General features: G+C 43.0%; 1 protein-coding gene across 1 annotated transcript in view; it reads right to left on the bottom strand.

Annotated features, from left to right (window-relative positions):
* Positions 1-5505: 5505 nt before the first annotated feature.
* Positions 5506-26886, bottom strand: part of robo1 (roundabout, axon guidance receptor, homolog 1 (Drosophila)) — a 273594-nt gene continuing 252213 nt past the window's right edge. Inside the window, exons 18-32 of the mRNA XM_028419011.1 lie at positions 26719-26840; positions 24993-25164; positions 22838-23038; positions 20445-20471; positions 18944-18986; positions 17140-17294; positions 14826-15212; positions 13971-14087; positions 12321-12465; positions 11818-12048; positions 10854-11350; positions 10613-10774; positions 7447-7722; positions 6968-7161; positions 5506-6739 (exon numbers count right to left, since the gene is read on the bottom strand). Of these exons, the coding sequence (XP_028274812.1) occupies positions 6725-6739; positions 6968-7161; positions 7447-7722; positions 10613-10774; positions 10854-11350; positions 11818-12048; positions 12321-12465; positions 13971-14087; positions 14826-15212; positions 17140-17294; positions 18944-18986; positions 20445-20471; positions 22838-23038; positions 24993-25164; positions 26719-26840 (2744 nt within the window). The 3' untranslated portion in view covers positions 5506-6724. The remainder of the gene's footprint in view (positions 6740-6967; positions 7162-7446; positions 7723-10612; positions 10775-10853; positions 11351-11817; positions 12049-12320; positions 12466-13970; positions 14088-14825; positions 15213-17139; positions 17295-18943; positions 18987-20444; positions 20472-22837; positions 23039-24992; positions 25165-26718; positions 26841-26886) is intronic.

Here is a 26886-nt window from a genome sequence, read left to right as displayed (position 1 = left end):
CCGAGACAAAAATTATTTGATGAAAGAAAATATTGACTTTTGAATGGAAGTCAACTGGAGCCAGCGCCTGTTGGCGGACGGCTGTTTTCAGCTTAAGCCACTACCTCACCGGCTTCATTTTCAGCCCGGGTGGTTGTCGCTTGTGATCGACTTGCATTTGGAGCCAGTTTTCTGTCTGTTTTTTATTAGTCCTGTTAGCGCTGCTTCATCTTCATCTCATGGCACATATTCAATCCATTTATAAACTTTTCTTGGACACTTGCTTCAGTCTCACGTTGCCAGAGACACATTATTAGATTCTGTGCTCCGTCACTATGGTAACTCCTCAACTACTTTAAGTGACTCTTTTGTTGTTTTTGGTCATGTTTGGGGTGGATTTGTGTGATCAGTCTCTTCTTATCATTGTGTGTTTTCCTTTTTTTTTGAAAGTACAGATTGTATTTAAACAAAGAGCTGCAGGCAGAGGCGTCCTTCATCAGATGCCATCAAACAGACAGCTGTTGTTCAGCCTGTCTTTACAGATCATTACTGAAGGTGACTTATTTTATAGGTTGCAAGCTTTTCAGTAACATTATTTACATTAAGGCTGTGAATGTTGGAGGATAAGGTGAAGGTAAATTGATTCAAAGTGAATAAATGGCACAATCATAAGGCTGCAGACAGCTGTACCGTGGGTGTTACATAAATAAATAACTACGAATAAAGAAGTCAACATTTAGTTTCATCTCTGGCAAACCACAATACAAATATATATAAGCCAACTCTAGTATGAATAATATGGGCTGCCAAGGAATAGTACATGTTTACCTGCTCCGATCCATACTTCAGTATTTGTTTATCGAACGCTAATTAGTTTCAGTTTTTGTCTGTTGCACTGTACTTTTTTGAAAAAACAAATCTCTGCTTTTCTTTAGTTTTCTAAAACATGCTGCCAGTTGGCATTCAGTCTAAACTGACCTTGTTTTTTTCACCGTGTTTTTTTCTCTCTTAATGCAGTAGATCTAGTGAGTTTATCCAACTATAGTCGCTGCAGCTTCTAACAGTATTTATAATGATCATAAGCACTTTGATGGGGAGCATGATTCCCTGGTTGGATGTTGCAGTTTAAGCTCAGCGTGTACAGACAGCTGAGGGAGAAAGGATTCCAGAGGACGGCTCGAGGAGGCCATTTCCTCTGGGTTAATTGTGAAGACCCTGTCGGCATTAAATAAGGATGGTTAGAATGACTGGCTAAGCGACAAATGGATGTACAAATCATCCAGATTACTTCTAGGTTATTAAAAAAAACTTGGATTTGGCGTGCTTCCACTCTCCCTCTCTCATTATACGTCTGGCAGTCTCAGCGCCTGACAGCCATCATTTACAATAACACCCTTCAGTTCAGTCTCCACAACTCCAAGCAAGCTCGAGTGTTTAACGCTGATTAACGCAACTTTTTGTAATGATGTGAGCTGTGTGATGGTGAGACTGTTCAACCTAAACGAGTTTTGATTGATGGTCTGAAGAGGTGGCGTTTGACCTGCAGCTGTAGTGTAAATGGCTGTGGAGAGGTGCTGGTAAGCTGTCTAAACACTGTGCACCTGTGACGGCGGCTTCCTCGCCGGCGTTCTCGCAGAGGGTAGCGACAGCGAGATGAGTTGTCAGACACTGCACAGCTGTTCACTTAATTACCTCCTAGTATGGGAAGGAGGTTAATGAAGCAGTTTGGCGATCAGAAATGAGAGACAGCCTGAATGTGCACAAAAGAAATTAGTTTTTGGCTGCTGGGATGGAGTGGAAAGCAACAGCAGTTTAAATTATTGATTGCAAAAAGTGAAACACTGAAGGCATGAGAAGAAAAGGGAAGCTGACGGAGGAGGAGGAGGTGGAGGAAAGGTTAGGCTGCTTTACAGATTTGTACCGTTAGCACAGAGTAATGAGGAATCATCCTGACTTTGGGATATTAGTGAGTCTTTTGTCTTTGAATGGTCCTTTTGAGAAATTACTTGATTTTCCTTTTGAAAAAAATTAGCAAAAATGACTCAGAGCAGCCTTTCAGTGGAGTCAGTGGTCTTTCAGTGGGAAACCTGTTTATTTCAAGGTCTAACCTAAATGTTTCCTACTAATACTAAACCATTTCAATTTCAATTTTATTATTTCAAACATATCTAAAAGTGATATTTAACATCAAATATTTGCTAAATAAATACATAGTATTTATAAATCTCTGTAAATAAATCTGCAATATTATCAGCACAAATGCAGCTTTAATGATGAACATGGGAATCTTGCTCTGTCTCAGTTCTTCTTGATTGATTGATTTGTTTGATGTAGATCTATTTCTCAAAATTCAAAAATGTTTTGTTAAACCCAAACCAGAGTATTTAAAATTCACAATCACACGTCAGCACACTAGACCTGCATATATAAATATAACAGTGACACACTCCTCCTGCCATATCCCTTCCCCCTGTTTTAGTGTCAGAGACCTGCCACTGCTGCACACAGGTAGAGTAACTGTAACAACCAGACCAAAGACAGTGCGGCCTCATTGTGCATATTCATACCATTAAGGGGGGAATAACCCCGACTGCCAGTGAATCCGCTTAATATCCTTAATCACCCGCATCTCATTGTGGGGCCTGGACACACCTCCACTCATTAAAATGATGGATGGAGGCATAAGGGGGATGCTCTCCCCTGTTCCAAATTTGTTCTTGTTTTGAAAGGTGCTTATTAGAGAACACCTGGGGGAATGAAGGGGGAGGGGTGCTCCTAAAGCTGAGAGAGAGTGCAGGAAGAGGAGGAGGAGGAGGAGGAAGAGGAAGGTGGAAGATGGGGTACAGGGGCTGCAGCTGCCATTGGGGGAAACACATTACTAAATGATACTGATGTGTTTTTCATTTTAAAACTCAGATGTCACGAATTAGGTTTCTATACTGCAAAAACTCACCTTAAAAACAAAAATATATTAAAATGAGGGATATATATATATAAAATATATCTACTAAAAATCAGCTAGCAGCATCACATTTAAATAAAGGTTATGTTTTGGGCAACATATTAAAATGAGTGCAGCTACACTTACATCAAGTACATATGTCCAGATACAACAGAAAGAGATTAAGATTATAGATTATACTTTTATATCACTGAAATAATGTCAACTGCACTGGAATTTAAAGAAAGAAATAACATTAAAGAGGTATAACTCAATCTATTTATTTTAATCCATAAATTATCGTAAGTATAAATAAACCATCGTTTAATGTTCAGTAAACTCTAAAAAGATTAGAACTTCAAAAATGTTGACTTGAGAACATACTTAAACTCAAAAGCAGATCATTACCTCACTTAAATTACTAGCTAGCTTAAAAATACAAAGCCTCGTCTCATGTGAATCAATTTTAAATAATAAAATGTTAAAAAAAGAATGTTTGAATGTTTGAATATATAAAATTGTTGTTCCCTCATTGTACTTAGTGTTTAAAACAATGATATCTGAAATGGTAATATATGAATAAAATAATATGAATAAAGAAATGAACAATCAAACACTAGCTCTGCATTGATCTCCTAGGGTTAGAGTTAGGTTAGAGTTAGGAAGGTCACAGAGTTGTGGTTGAAAGTTTATTACATTCAGCTCACTGAGACCATTACGGAAATGTCTCACTTGAGGCTCTAACCCACAAGACTGCCGAGAACCTAACCCTAGCTCCGCATTTAGGGTTAGGGTTACGGATACAGCTAGGGTTAGGGTTACAGCTAGGTTTAGGGTTAGAGTTAGGAAGGTCACAGAGTTGTGGTTCAAAGTTTATTACATTCAGCTCACTGAGACCATTATGGAAATGTCTCACTTGAGGCTCCAAGCCTCACGACGGATTATATAAGGTTAGCCTCACGACTGCAGAGAACCTAACCCTAACGCAGAGCTAGGGTTAGGCATTTGATTGTAAACATCGCCACCTGCCAATTAAGGGGACATCGTCCAGCTCTAGTTTCCGACTCCCTTTGCTTCAAGAAACCACTTAGCAATGAGCAGCAAACCGTCTTAAATAAATCACAGCTGGTCTTTATCTGTCCTACGTAATATTACTTAGAGAATAAGAACATTCCTGGGTACAGACTCTGCAGTTCTTTGAGGCTCATGAGGGAGCATAAAGGGGAGGAACCGTCTCTCTTTCTTCATCACTGCTGTTTGAATAAGCCAGACAGACAGGGCTTGACATTAAAGGCTCCCATAGGCCAGGTTATTGCCTCTGTGAGAACAAGCAGTCGACAGGTTAGATGTAATAAACTGGAACAAATGCATTTGGGTCTCCAATTAGGATTGGTCGCTGTCTGGAGTCTCTGTGTGGCGACAGTGTCATCTTCCCATTTCATGGATATTTTGTTTTGTCGCGTCAGCAGCTGAGTGAGCGATGAGGAGTAAGATGACTACTGTACCCGCTCTCTTATGTAAGCTCATTGGAGCCTCCTTACGCTTAATTGGCAGCAATCTAGGCCTGTCAAATTGAATATAATCCCCCTCTCCGTTGGTTTTAGCCTCCCTCTATGGCTCCAAATGCCTTCACTGAATGACATGGTGTGCAGATATTGTGAGTAATGGAGAACACTAATGGAATTGGCATTAGGTAATACATTTGAATAGCTACAGTAGAAATGGCTGTTCAGTCACTGAGCCAAGGATATTGATAGTTGCCTCCTTGACAGTGTTGTTAAAGTACATTGTGTCCTTTTGTGTATTATTCCTCATTAAAATGCAATACATGCAGTGACATTGAGCTTTATTATGATACGTTTCATTTAGAGCCATAATAAATATATCAATAAAATGAATTTATTCATTTATCCCTTCAAATGTTAGCTTTGTGCCCCTTTCACACAGGGTTAATACGTCATTAGAAATGACTGGAAACGGTAGATGTTTTCATGTTAAAAGTAAACAGTAGTGTGATGATTTCATGATGTTTTTGACGGATAGATGTTTCCAGGGATCTGCTGTGAGAAGTGGTGCTGAGATATTAGTGGGTGTGTGAAGGTCGGTGGCTGGAAATGAATGGAGGACTGAGGCTGGTCTCTGTCATTTTTTTTTTCTTGTGGCTACAATTTGCCCTACAGTTAGAGCCATCTTCCATGTGCCTGAAGCAGTGTGCACATAGTAACAATGTTTAGGTTTTCCAAAAGAGCGCTGCACAGTGCTTCTTCCCGTCCCGTTGCAGTCTGCTTCCCAGCACTGTACATGGGCATCTTTTCTGCAGGATTGTACCGTGTGCTCCAGGCTTTTCTCGCCACATGTATTGTTGAACCTTGGTCTGACTTTGTTGCTGTTTCAGTGGTTGTGCCTTAACCGGTAGCAGTCCTGACCTAGGGGTAAGACCCAGGGCACACAGGGAAGCCTGGAAGTCCTCAGGAGGAGCTGGGAGATGTTGCAGGGTTGACAGGTGTGGAATGACTTGCTTAGCCTTTGTGGCCAGACTCTGGTTAAGTGTAAGAAATGTTGACAAATGACTCTAAGAACATCGATAGTTTGAACTTTTTTATTCATCATTTTTTTTATTTTTTACTTTTTTGCTTTACGAAACAAATGTTTGCAGATGTCCTATGAATAAACAACAGCACCCTTTCTCCTTAGAACAGGGCCCCCATCAGCCCTTTCATTTCAAGAAAAGAGACTCTTCTTGTCCAATTATGACCTCTCCAGATTCCCAAAGTGACTTGTTTCCTGTATTTGACATTCATTTAAGTGCATTCGTAGATAACATTTCCATTAATGTGCAATAGCTGAGTTCATGGTCAATGTGAAATATTTACATTGCAGCTATGACTCACATTAACTGTCTTGTTTTCCATCACTTAAGTTGGCGTCAGAACCGGAGAGGAAGACAATCACAACGCAAGGAGTCTCCTTTCAGGTACAGCCTTCGTAAACAGCAACCTTTACCTAAATCATCATCATCATCAGGATTAACTAGACTCTTTTGTCATACCTGTTTTCCTCCAGTAAGACAAAAAGGTTAATAGATAGAATGGTTTAAAATAAAGTTTAGTGATTGTGCTTTTAAAACCAAAGTAAAACAAATAACATTGATGACAACACGAAACATAACAGTGCATTACAAATAAACAACAACAACAAAAAAAAAGAAAAGAAAAATCCCAAAGTGGCACTTTCTTGGGGCAGCTAAATAATATAGCAATTTACAACATGGATGGAAGTGATAAAATAATAATTATATTTACTGGCATAATAAAATTAGAATTCGCAAAATAAAACAAGGAAGACAATTTTGAGGTACCACAATGGGTAAAACAAGGAGACATCATGTATACACGTATATTTACAGACAGTCCACCCCTCTCTGCTTGCAGCTTTTTTTTATTACAGTAACATCTCACTGTACGGGCTCTCCAAAGTTCCTGTCAAGGCAAGCTGAGTCATGTCAATGTCTGGAGTGCGATTTCACTCCATATTGCATTGGAATTAAACATAAATATACTACTGCGTATTTTGAATGCACCATTCTGTTATCTTCAGACACTCTTTTTTTTTTCAAATGGACATAGAAAATGAGAAGTTAGAAAAAAAACCCATAGGTCTGTTTTCCAGATGTAAAGAAACACTACAGTATGATGGCAGCCAACATGATGGTGAAATACTGAGATATTTAAAATTGTAAGAGAAACAATGGTGCTCCACTCCAGGAAAAAATCAGAACAGTTCCTCCATTTCATCGTCTGTTCTTCAGCTCTCTGCCATCTGGAAGAAGAAACAACCATTTTGGTTAGCATCAGCTGATCTTAGCTCCTAGCAGATAGAGCTGTGCTGGCCTCTTAATGTGATGTGTGGTCTCAAGCAGCCTATCAATGCTTATGAATGCTAGCTATTAGTTTGCAGGCTACAAAAAGCTAAGCTCATTTGTTATATTGCCCTGTATACAGTCATATGTATTGATGGCTAATCTGTGTGTTTGGCATCCAACTGTACCTCTAGCTCTTCATCTCCTGGTTGAAAGGCTCCAGAGGTGTTGAGGCCCATGTCCGCAGGGTTCCTGCGGCCTCCTTCTCCTCTCCGCCGGCCCCCTGATCCCTTGGAGGACATGGAGCTGGAGGAGCTAGGGTCTCGGGGGCTGTTGACTGTGGGGAACTGTGGTCGGCTATAGGGCAGAATGTCTTCTGATCCTAGGGAGATACAATGAGGGTGAGTTCAGATTTCTAATACACTTTGTAATGTTGGCTTAATGTTTATCTGCACAGAATATTCTGTTTTTGTTGTTTCACAAGATAATCTGCCATCTAATGAAGATGACTTTTCCACTTTCCACTTAACACACAAACTGCAGTAAACAATTCAACTGAAGCTCAAATTAAGATGCTACATTTTCTGAAAATGGAAAATCTGTTTCCATGTTTTTTTACATGATGTGAGGCATACTGTGCATGTGAAGACACAGGCTGTTGTTGTACCTGCATGCTGGCGTGCCTTGTTGGCAGTGCTACCCTCATGTCTAGTCCCTTTCCCTCCGTGAGCAGTCTTTTGTCTGTCTTGAGCGTCTTTGCGTTCAGACGAGCTGGTTCTGGGATCTGAACCCTCCCGTGGCCGATAGCCACCCGTTCCTCCTCTCCTGTCTCGACCCTCGCCTGCTTTGGGGGAAATTACTCCCCGTCCCTCCAGGCCCATCTTAGAGGGGTGTGTAGGGGACTTGAGCACTGCTGGAGGGGGAATCGGTGGAGGCGGGAGGTCTGAAGGATAAACAGAGGGAGAGAGAGAGAGCACGTTATTATCAAAAAAATCTGGGTTTAAAAACTGAGGAATAAGTGTACTCTTGAAACTTCACTGTGTATTATCTGTCACTCAGTTGTCTCACACCTGCAAGATGATGTACAAACACAGCTGCAGTGTGTGTACACACACCCAGAGCTGTACACACAGAAACTCCTCAGAACAGACAGTAAACAGAACAGATGACACCAGAGGACGAATCTAGCCAGAGAGTTATGAGATTGAGCGGGAGGCAGGAGAGCAGGAAGAGGGGAGTGTGACGGTCAGCAGCTGTCTCTGTGGCCTGCTCGACTTCTCCTGTCGATGAATCAATGCAGCTTGTCCTTGAGCCATTATTCATATGAGGGCAGCCAGTGGGCCGCTTGGCCTCTCACACATCACACAGCCATCTAAACAAAACGGCGGGTGAAAAGCCTTGTCTGCTGGCGATCGATGGCTTTTCATCTTCTAATCAGCTTCGACCCTGAAGGATGGTTTTGTTGGCAGACCCATAATCCACACAGGATTAGAAAGTTAATAAACATAGTGAGCGCCTTCTCTTACAGGTGGAACCTTACAGACTTTAAAGGGTGAACAAAACGGGAGAATCAAAGCTTTTATTTTCTTTTTTACACACAGAAGGCTAATGGGGCAGGTGATGTCTTGTTGGCAGAATCAAACAGCTCCAATACACTTTTCTGATTATCTTCCTCCTCCTTCCTCTCCCCGTGAATACAGACGGGGGGTGGACGGTCAATATCATACAGCAGAGAGGCGTCTGTAGTTTTTTTTAATAACTGACTTGCCTCCTGAGTTCTGCCTCAGTCATAGTCTGATCAATGGCCACAGTCTGTGAGCTATAGCTCACAACAAGGAAGGAACAGAGTGCCTGTTAGATTTATGAGGGAATATCAGAAGAGGCCAGAGATAGGTCTGAAAAGTGTCTCTGAGCTTGCAAAGCAGGATGAATCCGAGGGGCTCGGTGGTTAATTAGACAGACACGGCTGAGACAGTTTAGAAGAGACAGGGAAGGGTTAAGTTCAGAGTGGAGGCAGACAAAGGCATTAGAGTCAAACACAACATGAATCATGAGAAGGAATATAACTTGGGTGTCTCCACAGCCACTAAGCAAACAGTGAAATGACTGGGTCAAAGAGGGGTAGGCAGTGGGGACGCGAGTCTGTCATGTGTTTCTGTCCCTGACTCACTAGTTTTCTGCCTTCATGACTGACAGTATGTTGTGCATTTATATAGTGATAGTATAGTGCTTCCCAGATAGTAGTCTCAGGCTGTTGAAGGCTGAAGTAATTCATACAGAAACATAAAACAAATGATAGAAACGCACACTTGAACATACTTTGTGTTTCCTTTCTTTTTTCTTTGTTCTAAATTTCATTAAATCGCCTTCCCTCACCTATCACCTCAGCACCAGTATTCCAGACCACAGACAGGGTATGTAAGGTGGGGGAAGGGAAGGCAATAACCTCCAAATGAAAAACAATCCATTCAGATCAAATGCAATCAGCAGGAGGACTGATAGACGGACAGAACTGCAAAGCTGTCAGTCTACCCCCTCCCTGCTCAAACAAAGACAGGGAGAGCAGGAGAGGAGAGGAGAGTGGAGTGGGATGGAGAGATCACTCCAAAGGGAGGGGCAGTGGATGGTGGAGCCAGGATATAAGGATGATGGCAGGAGGCGGAGGTTTGGATGGGTGGGTGGGTTGGGGGTGATATAGCTGGTCTGGCTCCTAGTGAGCTGGATATTAAATCTCCCTGTCAAGTGCTTCCAACACTCAAGGACACCTGACACTAAGAGGAGAACCAGCTCTGGGACAGCACATACTGTACACAGCAGAGCCAGAACCTGCAGACTCTCACAAAGAGATGAATTTAAAACGAAACATATTTCCACAAGATCAAAGCAGAGAGGAAAAAACAGCTTTTTGTTGGTAAGCCTGTAGTAAAGATGATGCCATAAAAAGTCTATTGCTCTTTTACTTAACAAGGTTAAAGCTTCTCCGTCTGTGTACAGCTGTTCCACTATTTAGCCCCCGTTTGGTTTATGTTGGGCCCCTGCTGAAAGGTGGCTCTTCAGTACGAGCCAGAGCACCTGGATCAATTTCATTAGTGGCTAGAGTGGAGAGACATCCTGGTGTCAGCATCGCCAAGCTGGGCAGAGCTCCCCTGAGACAGCCCCCCCTCCATTCCTTCCCACTATGACTCTGGCCTCCAGCCCGCCACTCGCCCGATCTGTTCAGCACTGCTGCAGATTAGGAGTGAAGCCATGTATGTGTGTGCATAAACACACAGGAGATGATGATTAAAACTCTGGCTCACCGCTCAGCTATACTCAGTCATTTACGAACACTGTGTCACAGTAAATTGCACTTTTCCCGTCCATGTCCTTACAGGGAACCGAAGGAGGGACACTGATACAAACTGGCCATCAGTGTAGTGCGTTCAGCTAACCTGTTACTGCTACTAACTGTGTATGAATGCTTTGTCTTTTACAAAAAGTGTTAGCTTAGCATTACTACATAAGTAAATTGTACATAAAATGTACAGGCTAACTTACTTATTCAGAACAGTCACATCAGTTATTGACTAAAAATTGACTAAACGCCATACTGTTTGTGTCACAGGTCATGCTAGCTAGTGAAGTAATACACTGGGTAAATTATAGCTTAGCTACACTACCTGAATCGGCTGACCCACTTTCTCCATTAGGAAGCTAGCAATTCCTCCAAGGTAGCAGATAAACTAACATTTGTCCTCTGAGGAAAAAAACTGAATTTTCATAAACATAAAAATGATTAGAATAGAATCTATACTAAGCAGGAACACTGCACTGGGACATAATCATGAGTGTACCTTCATTGAAGGGTTCACGTCGTTGGCTCCCTGGATGACCTGCAGGATGTTGTTTCTGCTTTTTAGGAGGCCTCCTGTGTACAGCTGCCATGCTCATATTACTGTCTGTTGACACTGGGCTGCCAGGACGGTGGCCTGATGGGTTTATTTGGTATTTACGTGCTGAGAAAAAAAAAAGAACAGTTTTCTTTTTCCATTCTTCAAAATTCTTGAGATTACATTTGTGTGGCGTTAAGTTTACCAGATGATGCTCCAACATCTTGGGCCTGTGAACTGGGGTACTTTGCCACTCTGAGGCCTGAATACTCTGCAGCTGCAGCAACAGCTTGAGCAAAGTCGGCATCTGTGAAGAAGGATCCATCTGAAGAACTGACTGCACTGGACCTCCCCGAAGAGACATTATCCTCTTCAGAAGCTGACCCCCATCCATTGATCATGGAGCCAGTCACCGAGCTCTCCAGGTCACCCATGCTGGATGCAGGTGTCTGTTCAAGCCCTCGTAGGAGCAACCTTCGCGGATGCATCTGGGGATGGTGAGGATGTGTGTGGGGGTGGGTGTGGTGGTAGTGCATCTTGGCCACCTCTGCATCTGTCTCATCACCCTCCTCGTCCTCTTCCTCCAATATATCCTCCTCCTCCATGCCGTCAGTGTCCAAGGCCAATGGGCTGCTGATGTACCCATATGTGTGTGAAGGAGAGAGGGGCCTTGGAGGAGGTGGTGGGCTCACAGCATGGCGCCTACAAGCAGTGGGAGAACCACATGGTGTCAGTATCTCATCAAATGTAGAATATTTTTGGTAACTTAGGCATTAAAAAGTGAATTTCCATTAGCATAAACACTTCCTGCTCACAGCTGGATTACCACACAATTATAATATCACTGACAAAAATATACTCCACAAAATTGTTGATGTATGATTTCAAACACCTTTCCATGATGTACTGTTTAAATTTTCATGCAGCTCTGAATTGCGCTGTAACAAATGACTCCCTGGAAGGTAAGAAATCAATCTAAAACCTAAGATATGCTTTGAAAATGGCCGATACAAGCAAAATACACGTAATTTGGAGTTAATGAGCTCAATCATAAAAAAACAGCTATGAATTTTAAAAACAGTCTCTGTGAGCCTTTAAAGAATAGATTCCCTCAACCTCTTTACTGAATACCCTCTTTTGCTTCTAGACAATTTGACATCAGGGTGTACCTGCGTTCATGGCTGTTTGCTGCATCCTGGAGCATCGGCTGCATCTCCTCCTGTGGTGAGGGGGTGAGGGTGGCTGTGGACTGGTGACTGTAAGATACAGCTGCGGGGGAGGAAGCTGCCCCGCGGATGGGAGGAGTGGGCCCTCTCTCCATCTCCTCTTCCTCCTCCAGCTCATCAGGCTGCAGGTACATATGAGAGGGGGGCATGGGGCACTGCATGTCTGGATCACAGCTGCCAGCAAAGAGAAATGGGGCTTGTTACCTTCATATCACTCACTGAAAACATGTTTTTATACATAGAAGCCAGAAAAACGTGCTAAATATTCATGCCACCCTTCTATCACGGTTCAACATGAACCTAGCACTAATAGACAGAAAACCCTCGGGGCAAAAGCTTAGAATGAATGCAAGAAACAGGAGAAAGGGCAGGGTGAATGAACTGGTATTTAAATACAGTGTGTGCATGTCTGTCAGATTGTCTGTGTTTGTGCAGACATGTCCCACCTGTCTTCCATCGATAGAGAGTACTCCTCTGTGTTCCGACTTGGGGGTGGGTTTGCAGGAGGAGGGGGCAGGAGGTCAGCCCAATTCATTGTGCTTTGTTTGGGTAGTTTGGGTGTGCGCATTCCCTTCTTTTGACCCTGACTCCCTGCTCAGAAAAAGAAAAGAAAAATACAACATCCAATCAGTTGCAACAACTACAGACACATTTCTTTCATTTCTATCTGTCTGTAACAAAAACACATCAATTGTTAATGTTAAAAGAAATCTAACAAGCCTAACTGGCAAGTGCGAACACTCCTTAATTATGGGATTTACTATATTTTTCTTTCCTGATGGGTATAATCCAATCTCACAGGAAAAGGCAACAGGAACAGCAGAAAAGGGTCCAATTAATACCAAACTATTAAAACCGAACCAATGAGCTGTGATGTGCAGCGAACACTAAAGGCTTCTCCTTAATGGCTTGAACTTCAAACGCCATATCAGAATGGATACATGGCATTAAGGTGGCAGTGTTGCATGCCGTCTGCAGCGTGTTATCATTTGTCCTTGTCCGCAGACAGACAGTGAGGTCCTGATGAAATTAGGCTGCTCCATACTGGAATCAAAGTAAAGCCAATTAACAGAAGTAATGCAAAATAGGCAAGGGCAAACAGAAAACAACACTGAGCAGAAAAACAAAACAAAAAGCTGAAACAAAATGATCCCTTTACCTAATTTACTTTAAACCTCCTTGAATGTCAGTATACCCAGAAAACAAAAGACACAAGCAAAAGCCTGACATGGGGCTCCTGCCTTTTGTTTGGAGGTATTGTTGCCACTTCCTCTCCCATTTAGCAATTTTCCACTTTGTGAAGGTTTCTCTTCAAGATAGGCTGACATAGAAATTAATCAAATTACCATTTAAAGCCTGCATTATTATGTTCAAAGTGATTTATTGCCTTTGAGGATTTTAGAATGGATCTGGAAGGTGTACTGTATGTGATTATATGCTTCATAACAACAATAAGCTGGGAAAATACTTTGGCAGTTAAATTAAAAAGGGCAAAGTATCACATGACTTGAAATGTTCAAAATAAAAGAAACAGAAAATCCTCATTAACAGTGACACCTGGGACATTAAGTGAACTGAAGCCTGCTTCCTGCTGTTCACGCCAGTGTTTAGTTATTTTTAAATTTAAATTATAATGCAGCATAGGTGGGTTACAGCTAGCTGGATAGCTGTCTCTGCACTGCATCGCTCTTGGCTACCTGTAGCCACCTTTATGAGCCTGGTCCTGGTTTCCTTGTCACTGCTGCCCTAATAGCTTGCTAGGAGATCAAGCTTTGGGTTTCTGTTAAGCACCTAGAGTCAACTGAACTGTAAAAGTTCAAGCTAGCACGTTAGGCTTAGCCTGCGAGCTGTAAGTTTACCAGTAGGATTGGCCCTACTAGTGTGTATGATTTAAATGCAATGTTATGTGGTTAAGGAAGCATTGTACTACAGATCTTGTTAGCAATCTGTCTGCATGTAACTTTTTTGAAGGCTCACAGAATGTCCTTCTAAATAGAAGGTCTGAGGTCTTATCTGTTCACACAGTGGCATTAAAAATGAATCAATTATAACCTCTGACTGTCCTTGAGTTACTCTTAATGCCATAACAATCTTACCAGAGGTGCTGCTGCTGCCTCGGTCAGAGCTGTTGTAGGAGCCTCCAGTGTGGCTGTCATGGGTCTGGTTGTAGGGGATGGTAGCTGGCATGGGGTTGTCACCTCCTCTGTAGCGGTCTGGTGATGGGGAGAATAGAGTGCATGGTCAGTAGCAGCCTCAGGCAGACATCCTACGTACTCAGAGATGCTGCAGCATTCACTTTGTAATGAACAAAGGAATAAGGAAAACAATGCATCACCACTTCAACTTGGAAATGTGAAGTCATGTATGTGATGAAAATGCCCTGTAGTGAAAGACGGCATACATGACAAGAGGCATGCAGATCATACTGTACAGGTAAGTATGTGAGCACATGCAACATCTGCGTAAAAATTTCAAAACTATCACACCAGATGTGGTTCCTTTCTGCAGGCACAAAGGTGATGATAGCTTCATTCAAAGCATAAAAAGCTCTTTGAATAATCTTTGTCTTTCCTTTAGAAATCTGACACCCAAGATAAACCCTCACACCTGCCTTCATCACAAAACGACATCCCAGATACCATAAGATGACAGCAATTCAAGCCTGACCCACATTTAGCAGCAAAGATTATACATGATTGCACGGCGGGTGATGAGGGGTTACATGAATGCCATACAGACAGGCAGAAAGAAAGAGTGATGACATCTATGTTGACTGAAGAGGACTGAGACAGAGCCAAAGCACATATGAGCGTGAAACTCCTCTATAGGCATCCACAGTGAGGCTGAAGGAGCCACGGAAGGAGAGAACAGGAGGGAAAATCAAGTGGAGGAACATCATGGCTCGGAGGTGACCTCTCTAACCATGGCTGCTGGTTATTCCGCACACTCACCCTTGTTCAGCTTGTTTTGCTCCATGATGTTGTACTGCAGCTGGGAGCCTATTTCCTGTTTCTGCTGCTGGGCTGAGGTGGGCTTCCAGCAATGTTTCTCATTCATTTCTCCTCCAACCCCGAGTCCACCACCACTCCCTCCAGTTCCTCTGTCTGAGTTTATGTTGTTGCCCATGATAGCAGACTGGATGAGCTGGGTGGTGGCATAAGGCGTCGGCTGTCCCCCTGGACCTACAAAGCGGCCGTCTTTTAGGTTTGGGCTGTTGAACGTCTTCATCTCATTGATCTTGTTGGACAGGTCTACGTCTCCATAGACTCCTGACTCTGGCACCATGAGGTTGGTCTGCTTGTTTTCCATCTGGTTGTTATAATTGGCGATACAGTCGGCTGGAGAACATGGAGGGTATTTAGTCAGACTTTCCTACTGCTGATGATCAAGTTAACAGCAATATGCCAGCTTGGTCAAAGATTTTGGGCATCATCTGATCTACAGTCAAAGCTAACAGGATTTCATTTCAGAAGGGACACATTTTCATTTCACCCCTCTGAAAGATTGCTGCCCACCAGAAAGAGACATTTCTATTCCTGCTTCAAGTCTCAGTTTTGCTTGCCAATTCATGGTCTACTTCAGGTGACTGACACTTGTGGTGTTACACCTTTCTCGCTTAGTCTCTTCTCAGTCTTAACCATGACTCAATGTGGGTGTCATCTGTGTTCTCTTCCATCTGACAGTGGGAGCATCTTTGCTCATTGAGAGGGACAGAGAGACATGTCTGTATCAAAGACCTGGAATGAGGCACGCAGTAAAAGCACAGCTCCACTGACAGATCCAATTTTCCCTGGCTCATAAAATATTCAAATCCTCCAGCAGATCTGAGAGCCAGCCTTGCGGTAAATACCAAGGACGGCCATAGGTGCACGCGGCTCGTGCCACACGCCTCACATTTCAGCTGCATGGAACAGCTCAACACTTCAAAGGTTGATGTGTGAAAGCGCCCCTATGGCTGAGATAAAGGGACATTAACTCCTATTTCTTTGCTCTGTCACCTAGTCAGTGATCCTCTTAATGCTCACAGAGTTTGGGTTTGGCACACACACAAAGCATGCGTCTGGCAAGCTCCTTAGTGTCATACAGCGGAATGTCATGCGAGGAGTGAGGGCTGCCTTTAGCCTGTTATTCCCTGTTAAACATCTCATACCATGTTAAGGTAGAGTTAAACACTACAGCCTCAGAGGGGTGATTAGCACAAAGAAAAACTAAACTTGACTATAAAGTCTACAAAATGAATTATTAATCCTCATTGGGGAAGATTTGAAGTCAGGAGTGGCTGGATGGATATTAGCTAGAACAGCTGGACAGGAATTATGTGCTGGCCTTAAAGGCACAGTCCCAAAGTGCATAATTTAGAACATAAAGCTTTTCATTACAGAGAAAGTTTCCAAGTATAGAAACGCTGGTGGTGACTGAAAATGAATAAGTGTGTGTCATCCAAGTTTTGGCTGCACATTTCAAAAGAATCACACTGTGTGTGTATGTGTGTGTGTGTGGGGGGGGGGGGGGGGGGGGGTTGGGGTGGTGGGAGTGTAGCAGCAGTCTTCGTTGACAACTGTACTGATGCTGAATAAACTAAAAGGCCACCTGGTGAAGTCTTTTTCTCTTTTCTTCTCTCCATCTACCCCACTTTGCTTTACTCCTACACACTCTGCACTTCAGCCCATACATCTCTGTGGGTATTTTAGCATATACTTATTCTTCCTCACTCCTTTCTCCCCCTTCATCCATCTGCTTCTCCAGGTGCACCCTTTTCCCTCTATCATTCTCTCTTCCTCTGCTCCTGGCCATCGTCTGCAGTCCAGCCTTGACCTCTTCGCCTGCTGCACATTTCTTAAATAACTGAGCACTTAGAGGAAATTACATTACCGGCTATAACAACTGTATGGAAATCAGCAGAGCAATTCGATTAGCAACAGAGTAGAGCTATAAGCCCTGCTCAGTGTGCTCCTTTTATTTCCTGCCTAAAACAGCTCTACTTTAAACTCAGATAAATCAAACACACAAGCACACAGCCTCTCTTAATCCTAATATTTTTCCAGGTTTTTCGTGTGGAGACCTACAGAATGGGAGAGATACACACAACAACTCTCTTGGGAGCTAACCTAGATATCAGATTTTACTTCCTTTTGCACTGCAGATTCCCTCAGCTCCTACATTTCTTATCTCTATAGTTGTTTGTTGTTTTTGTCAAGGACTGTAGTGTTTATTTTGGTTGTTGGCTTCATTTGGCAGCAACGACACACACGCACACACACGTACCTGGTCGGCTGTACGTTGCCAAGTTGCTGTCGCTGTTGCCGTTGCCTGCAGTGCAGCAGTTGATGCTGCAGTCGTTGTGGTTGGAGCAGGAGTTGGGCCATGTGTCGGCCAGCCAGGGCTGAGTGGCAGATTCCCCAATGTTTAACAAACCAGGCCTGTAAAAATGGAACCACCAAATGGTTAACAATAGTCAAAGATGACTAAGCCAACACCACAATGACATTTATGTGAATGAACTGAAGCACCCACAGTAACATAATATTCGAAAGAGAAGATTATGTGGAGTTTGTTTATCCAGCTGAGAATAGGAAAACTAGAAATCCGGCTTTAGTACTTTTTTGCCCTTTGGCCACAAACAGGCCCAGAAAGGGTATTAGAAAAAAAGCCCAGCTAAATAGATTGTGTGTGTGCTTGACTTGCCCACAGCCGATGACACTTTCCCTGAGCCCTCGTGAGCATTAGCGATCCGCCTGGATTAGACAGCCAGATAAAATTCACTCCCAATGTTGTGAAATGCACGTCCTGAACAGTCAGTGAACCACAAACGCTCCCTGAGTAGATTCCACGGTGTCACACAATATCTATATCATTTAAAAAGTTTTTTTTTGTAGCTGCAAAGAATGAAAGGAGGAAAACTCAAGCACCAGTAGAGATACCCATGGGGACTGGTCCTTCACATCATTGTCTGGCCATCTATCTCCATTCTTTCCATGTCCTGGCTCTTATTTCTTTAGCTTTAATCCCAATACAATGCAAGATTGCTTGTTCAACAAGATTCAACTGTACAACCTGACCTTGGGCCAAACACTGAGCGTAAAAACAGACGACGATAAATTGTCTTCTATTGCTCATGAACGGAATCAATCTAGCATACAAAGAGAATGCAGGCCACTCTAACAGCACCATGTACTGTTTCAGTATTCAAATCTCCTCAGAATGACTCCTAGTTTGCATATCCCAACACTGAATTAGCATTGAATTACGTTTCCTCATTCCCTCTTAAACGACTCATTTCTTGGATTCATTTTGGGTAATGAACACATTTGTCTCGTGCAGCCAAATACAATCACACAATAGCTCTTCAATCACCCCGACAGTTGTATGTTGATATTGAACGACCGTTGTGTCTGTGCAGAGCTGACGCAGCCGTGCTGCATACAGGATTCAATCATACAGCTGGATAATATAATGAATATGGATTTACTGTTGATGGCTTCAAGCTAAGCATTCATTAACACACGAGCAACACACACATACACAGACACGACAGTGATAAGTACACTTTGTGCTGTTGAGTAAAGAAATGAAAATACGTTATTGCCTATTCTGCTTTTATATAATGCACCAAGCTCCATCCAGTGGATATACAGTTGACTAGTGGCAAAAAGATGCCAGACCCATTTCTTCACAGTCTCTCTACACAATGCACCATTCCACAACATGAAGTGGTGTGTTGTACCAGCACATATATCTCATATATCTCTTTTAGTTCGGTGGTGATGCTACGGCACAGCCTTGTGGTTGGATGTGGCTCTCCACCATATGGGATGAGGACGGGCTCCTGCCAGACTATATGGGGCTTTGTTCCTGTAGAATTATTACCTTCTCAATGCAGAGCCTTACCCATCATCTGCTTTGTGCCGCTATGGAAAGGCACAGCACTCCCCCTAGTGTTTGTCAAAGAAAAGTACACATGCCCATCCCTTCTCACCTATCCAGGATGTTTGATTTGAGACCCAAAATGTGTTTAATTTTTCAAATACTATCGTGCAAATGCTTTTTGAAACATTAAATGAACTCTTACCTTCCAGCACTGCTGACACCTTCTCCGCCTCTCTGATATGCCACTGAAAGAAAACAGATAATGAGTTTTGTGTTCCCTATCTCTCTCTCTTCTCTATCTTTGCCTATCATACATAAAATCATTTCATAAAGGTTCAACAGATCATTCATCTGATTTTAAATGGTCAGTTTTGAGTTTGTGTTAGTGTCAGTTCAAGTGAGCATGTAAATGAAAGTGTTTGGCATAATTTCAGCTGAGTCACACACACACAGAGCAACAGGAGCAGGAGGAGGATGTGTAAGAGGCTTATGAAGAACAAAGATGCAGAGCTTTTTGGTTGTCTGGCTCAGTGTGTTTGAAGCTCTGTGTGCTGCAAGTTGGACTCTTTCAAGGAGCTCTAAGCTGCCGGTGTGTGAAGGAGAGATAAACTTCCAACTTTAATTACAATCTCTTGCCTGAGAGGAGAGACAGAGGAAGAGAGGTAGGGTTGGGGCGTGGCTGTGTTGATTCCCTGTCTCTTTTTCAAAACAGAAAGTCTGGTTTGGCCTTTGCTTGTAGCCGGGAGAGGTCTTATGCAAACTAAAGTATATCAGAGTTTAGTATTAGATTAAAATCAGCATAATACACTGAAAAGTCCTGGTTCTACAGGACTGGGTACCAGGGATTTTTGGCCCACATAGGCAAACCTAACAGCACAATCAAGCATGAGTGTGTTTCACCTGAAGGATTTCCAGCAGCTCATGAAACAACCCTGCAACGCCGAATTATGCTTCCTGATTGGAAGCCTGGAGGCAGACAAAAATGGCACTGCTGCTGTTTAGATGCAACCTCTGCACAGATGGGAACAACCAGTGGAATCACAAATACACACCGTGCACTCCCCTTCTCTATCTCTTACTCTTACTTCCTCTCATCTTTTCACTTTTTTCACATTGCACTAAGCTCTGCCAACACCCCTGACACACCTCTGGAGAACAAAGACCTTCCAATGGATGAAAGTCCACAAGTTAAAAAAGGAGGAGAGAACGGTAAATAAAAACTCTCAGAAACAGAACAACAGAGGCGCAGAGAGAGAGCTTCTCTTTTATCTGTTTTACGCTGTGTCACTTCAATTCACAGATAACCTCCTTAGCTGCGCTGCCACTTGCCTATCTAATTGGTGTGCTGGAGTGCTGGTGGTGTGTCATTCCCCTAAATCCCATCTGAGGTTGCCAGCAGCTCTTTGATCAAGTTACCACTAGTTTTAACAGCTCTTAGTAGCATGGCCTCTTCTTTTTTTTCTTCCTAACACATTTGGCGGAGCTTTTTATGCCTATGTTAAACTCTGCCAGTGATTGGCTCCTCTTGTTGTTCACATCAAATATTCCTCACTGACTTCTCTCACCAATGAATCTGTTAGGACTGTGGCAGTTAAGACCATTAAGGGAAGTGTTTCACAAATGTGGTGAAATGGTGGCTGCTAAGGCACAAGGAATGAATAAACATATCACTTGCTGTAGGCACAGTGAGAGGGGATGCTTACCTGTTGGTGTAAAAGTAAAGGATGGCACTGTAGGGACAGAAAAAAAGGGAAATTAGATTATAGTTTCTCTTTTGTCACATCAAAAAAACATGAAATGCATTTTAGCCTATATTCACATGCTACTCGCTGCCATGCATTCTCTGATCCCCCCAGACATCCATGGGGGAAAATCAATGTTGAGCCAGCTGTTGGTTCAAATCCTGGCTCAGACTGTCAGAGGCCTGCTGGCTGGGGGTCACGCACTGGGGAGATATCTGTTGCTATCTCCAGTTCTCACACTCTCTCTTTGACAGACACTGATCAACACTTGGCAAATTGTGATTATGTCTTCTGTAAATTTTGATTTATGCTACAGTTGAACATTGCAACATGTCGTTGGTCATCCAGCATATGTGCATTGTTTCAATTTTTCTGTCTGATTTCAGCCTAAACTGGATCTGTGAGACATCTGAGAAAACAGATACTACTGTTGTCACATTTTTATTTCCTCAAAACAATTGTTTCAGACAGTGCCTGTGCCAAAAATGTCCTCTAAACCACAATCATCCTATCATGTTTGAATCGCTCTTCTTGATGCTTGAACAAGTCTAAAGATATCAGTGGTTGGACAGCTTGTATCTGTTTGATGATTTTCTTTGAAGAGGACACAAACCTAAAACAGTCGGAGAAATGCAAACCTGACTGAAATAATCTCAGGTTTCCGTTCTGAAGCGGGGCTGTCACTGGCAGGATGAACCGGTATCCGAGCTACAACTCTTTACTTTGTAGTTGCAATCTTAGCTGTTCAGATTACTTCAGTTTTCTAAGCTCCTCTGCAGCTTCGCTTTATAAATTCTTTTTTGTAAAATGATGCCATTTGTATTTGGATTGATGCAAAAACACCACAAGGTTTGCATCACTGCATTCATTGTCAGACAAATAAGAAAAATCTATTTGAGCCTTTTTTGAGCTGATAAAATTAAATATATAGAAAACACTGGTGTACGCTGTTGCAGACTGGCTCTATACTTCATCCTGAGTGCTGATTGTTGATTCATGTGGTTGCAATTATACTCTTCAAAACATTCTTAGTTACCAGTTCCAACAAAGACTGTGGCCTCTTGTGGTCTGGGCGCACGAGGAGGGGAGCATGTCTGCCTACTGTTCCCCTGAAGAGCTCTTTTTTTATCTGAGCGGCATCCACATATGGAATCACAGAGGGACACGGGGTAACCTCATCCTACACAGTGTTCTCAGCCCACGCTTGGCCACAGATCACCGTGGCACTCATTAAACACTGGTATTCAGAGTGTTTTCTTTGTAATCTAAGACAACACAATAGTCCTTACCATCAGAGACCACACAGGTATTTATAAACACGCACAGAGCTTCAGGAAAAGTTAGCTGAGGTGTCTCTCACTTTGACACAACTCACAGTTCCCACTAATAACATGGCTGTAGTAGATTCAAACATGCACAGCCTGTGTTTTTTGTGTGACAGCCACAGATTAACAACTCAGTCAGTCTATTGTCTGTGTGTGTATCAAGGCTGAAGGCTGAATCTCCTCTAACACTGGCAGTCAGCAGTGAACCTGAGCCGTGGTGCAGGTAGCACTCACAGGCAACAGCTGCACAGCCCAAGGCCACATATTAAGCCAGCCCACACAAAAATGAGACACAGAAAGAAAGGCTAATGGCTCTCTTTATACTCTAACTATTGCGGGCAGAGGCTGGGCATGTCATGAACCCTGTCACTTTGACTTCAGTCAGGTAAAGAAAACCACACTGGGTTACACTGTGGCCTCTCCAAGAGGTTTGAAATGAGGCTCAAATACATTTTTCCAAATATATGGTAGGAAGTGTTGATTAACAGGATTGCTGACTGCTCAACTCCTTTATATCTGAAGGCCATTCTCCAACACAACAGTAAGAGTACTTCAGGCATGTGAAAATGTCAGTTTGTCCTTGATAAAGAGGGGTTATGGCAAGGCCTTCTGTCTTTCCCAGCACAGTCAGGGGAGTTGCTAAAAGGGGAGTTGTTGGACCTCAAAATGTACTCTACAGAAAACACTCCTCACACACACCCTTCACAGAATCAGCGTGACAGAAGTATGAAAAAGAAATAAAAGACGTCTCCGTGCAGCACTCTCAGTGGGTGCTCGCATTGCATCTTAAAGTACTCTACAGGAGAGTTAGACTTTACCTCCAGCGCTCCACAAAGACATCGTTCTGTGTGTGGCAGGCAGGATGTAAAAAAAGACTGTGGGGGAGACTGACTGACACAGAAATGAACACAGCACAGCGCTTTGGAATACTGCCTTACATTTCCTCACCAAGCCTCACAAACCAGAACTGCAAATTACAATTACAACTTATACTTATACATTACTGATTTTTGTGAGTTTCTTACTGACCTTTGCGTATGCCGGCATAGCTGCTGGATAGGCCACTCCTTTTCTTCCTGTGTCTGTACAACCAGATACTGAAGACCATGAGGATAATCCAACATGCAGCTCCGATCCCTGCTATAAAGGCCGGCTGCTTGACCACGTCTGAGATCTGCTGGGAGAGGGGGTTCTCCGGGTTTATGCTTTCTGTCATTCGCCCAGATGCATCTGAGGATAATTGTAGGAGATGTGGGAACAAGATTAGAAATGATAAAAAGGTGCACTTGCAAGAATTGGATAGCACACATTAAAAGAGAATGAAGGGATGGGAGGGAAAAGAATTTTAGGCTTAAAAGTAAAACCTAAAACCAAGTAACAGACAAATATACACAGAATAAATGGAGTCTACACAGAACATGAGTATGAACAGCGTCCTGGTACATAAAAAGATTCTTCATCTCTGCAGGTAAGTATGAGGCTGGGTCGTAGAAAAAGGAGTTGTTTCTCTCTAAAATTCAAAAGGCTTTCATCGCAAATCCCAGTCAACAATGGCAGGTGAGCAGACAAAAGGTATTCAAACAGAGCACGTGCACCACACCAGCCTGATGGAACCGGATAGGAAAACACAGAGAGACATCATTTACAACCAGCAGTGATGCTTTCATAATCATATGAATAAATCCAATGAGATCATTCTCAAATGCAGACACCACAGTAATTAGCAAACTGAGGCACATCTGTGAAAATGTGAGGTGTAAAATGCCTTGAAGCCGTTTCTGCTGTGAAATGCACTGTAAAGATGCTGTCTGTACGGCTGTCCGCAACAACCTGCTCTCGCTCTGTTTTTCTCATCTGTCTATTCTCTCTGTGCTTCTTCCTCATGCGTGATACATGAAAGACTTCTCTGACTTCCCCAACCCCCTGCCATTCTGAAATTTCTTCATGTTCTTGTTACTTTGTCTTCATCTCTTTTTCTCAAGTCTTTCATGTTGTAGCCACTCTTCTCTAGCAGCCCTCTAAGCCAGAGGCAAAAACACTTCCCCAAAGAAACCAGCTCCCTGCCTTTACCCCTCCATATCTGTCTGTCTGTCTTTGTCTCAGTTACTCAGTCTACGTCTCCATTTGGCCGCCTTTCTTCTCACTTCTCTGTCTTCTCAATTTGTGGCTCTGTCTGGCCGAGGGAACGGAGCACGCCAATGTGACTAAGCAGCCCACAAGGGACTGTACAGGTATCTAGGCTGAGATGACGCATACAAGCTCGGAGTGTGACAAATGCATTTGGGTGAAGCGCTGGTCCCCGAGGCACATTGTTCCACTCCAGTGTTGGAACATGGCAACAATCACTACAGGAACTCTTCAAGTGAGATAAATTGTATCAGTCACAGCCAATGCTTCTTCATGCCCGTCCCAGCCCACTCAATCACACATTTAAAACCAGATGGAGCTCTTTCTCTCTCTGCCTCATACTGCTATTCATGTGTTTTCCATCTCTCTCTTGAGTCGGCCAGCTCTGAGCTTTGGGGAATCAAATCTGACAAAATATCTCAAAATATTTGTCCATCTCGACCAAAAGGACAAAAAACAAGAAGTAAATTACAACAACCAGCACAGATGTAGGCTACAGAGTTTCATTGCATTAATAACATGTCATATCCGAGCACCTTGTGCAGGAATCATTATTGCTTTTTGTTGTTAAGCGTTGTGAAAGGGAAAACATTGCATCCTTGACTGGAGAATGGAGCAGGGCGCGGCTGTCAGCTCAACAGCTCTGCCACACAGGAATTAAATGTGCCTGTGTTGACTGTGCTGCCTGCTACTGTAAAACTAAAGACATTTCACAAACACTGTAAAAGGTCCCCATCACTCAAACTCATCATACTCTAATGTGGCAAGTTTGATGATTTTTGTATAGCAGTAATCCCTTTACATTGCTGTTGATAATGAAAAAGAAAAACATGCAGAGGCCTGAACATGCCTGTTACAACAAAGACAGGAATTACATAATTCTCTGTTTACTTGGCAGAAAGTCATATTACTGAAAAGCTCTTCATTTGAGAGCTGAATTAATGCCATAATTATTTGTCAGATGATTGGGCTTCTTTCTGTGAAAAAGATTGGCAGAGCAGAGAGGGAGTGAAGTAATGCATCTGCTTGGAAAAACAAAACAGTTATTTCTACTCACCAAGCTGGAAGAAGGTGATATCACTCTTGACCCCAGGACCTGCCCCGGTGCTGGCTGCTACCTCCACACTGTAGCGGATCCCTGGGGCCAGGCTGGGTATCAGCACGGATAAGGTTAAGCCGTCAACTGTACGGTTGATGTGGTACCTGCTTTCATTCCCCAAGCACCAAATCTGCCATAACAGAGACAAAGATAAAGTGGAAACTAAGGCAATGTTATGAGGGTTCCGTGACAACATTCAGTTTGGTAGCTGTGTCCTTATGATAGGCTGGTGATGCTATTGCAACACTGGAGCATGCAGTGAGTATTGTGTTACATCTCTGAGGTAGGAAAACATTTTATAACATGGCTTTATGTTTTACAGGCTGCGCTCCACACAGGGTCAGCATTAGCCGAGGTAGCCATAACATCTTGGAGTAGCCTTAAACGAATGAAAAACAAATGGGCTTTAGTAATCATCCCCATAAGCCAATTTTATCAGAAGCTGAGCTGTTACTCCCAGGCTGACTCAAGCCAGGTCAGAGAGAGACACATACATTCACCTCAGCATGAGGCCTGGAGACCTCCACATGCTGCTTTCTTTACCCCCCACCCTCTCCATCCAGTTAACTATGTTAATATGTTCACTTCCCTCAGTGTGTATAGTACATGTACGCATGTGTCTCCTCTTCTGATGGACCCACAAAGGCTTGAAATGTTCTGTGTGTCTTGAAAATGATGGTGAGTGGCAGAGCCGCTGGGAATGTGGCTCGGTAATGAGCAGGGAACGCTTTCGAACTGAACTTAAAAAGCATGAAATTACTCTAAAGTCTATCAGCAGAAAACATTTACCTGGAAAATTAACAACGGCTTAACTTTTTCATAGGCTCTACCTCATCTCCTTTTCACCTACACTTCCTGTAACTCAAAAAGGCTTTCCAATTAAAATACACTGTAGGACTTTAATGGCATTATGTATGACAGAACAGTGCTGTACAAAGTGAGGCCATTATAAAAGGGCATATATTACCAAGTAAGGGGACTCAGAAAGGTGCTGTAGGAGGAAAGGCATATTAGCACAGAGCAGAGCAAGAAAATTACTAAAATAACACTGCACTCTGAGATTTTCTGATTCTCTAAAAACACGCGTCACCAAAAGCTACCACTTATTCCCTCAAAGTACGATGCATGCAAACACAAATCAACACAAAATCCAAGATGTCTTTTCCATGCAACAATAGAGAGTTTGGAATGTTTTTTTGCTCTACTTTCTTTTTGTGTCTTATTACGTCAGTTGCAGAGCTGTGGCACAGATCATAATGCACACTGTTAACAACAGTTTACTCATTGTATTGTATTGTATCTCTGTATTTAAAATGATTTTACTGAAACCTAGTCAATTCGGGTGTGGCAACATTCCCAGACTTCTGAGGTTAGCATTATAACAGATGTCCTTCTCTGTTGCTGTATTTCTGTTGTATTTTTCTCACTACTCTTTGAAATACCACAAGATGTATGATTCTACCATGTCCACCAGATGGCACTGGTTCATAAGTGTTTCCATCAGCTCCTCAGCTTTGAGGCTCTATCAGAATGTGTACAAAGGTATGCCTGAACCAGTGTACTGGTCTTTGTCTTCCCCAAGCAGCTGTGCTCTGTCTGCACTGCTGCATGTGCTGTCTCTTTAATGTCTGTGCATCCTGCACACACTTAAGGTAACAGGCTGTGTTCTTCTTGTTTTTGTTACCTTGTACTCCTGGACCACCCCATTCTGCTCCTCTTCTGGAGGGGGTTGCCAGGAGACCACGATGGCAGTCCCATTGTCCCCACTCTCCATCACTGTAACCTGACGAGGAGGGGCACTGGGGGCTGTGGGGGTGGAGAGACAAAAGAAAAAAACACACATGTTCACACA

The sequence above is a fragment of the Parambassis ranga genome, chromosome 13, assembly GCF_900634625.1.
Source record: "Parambassis ranga chromosome 13, fParRan2.1, whole genome shotgun sequence".
NCBI classification, from domain to species: domain Eukaryota; kingdom Metazoa; phylum Chordata; class Actinopteri; family Ambassidae; genus Parambassis; species Parambassis ranga.
Note: the sequence above shows the minus strand (reverse complement) of the source record. Positions and strands in the feature narration are given on the sequence as shown.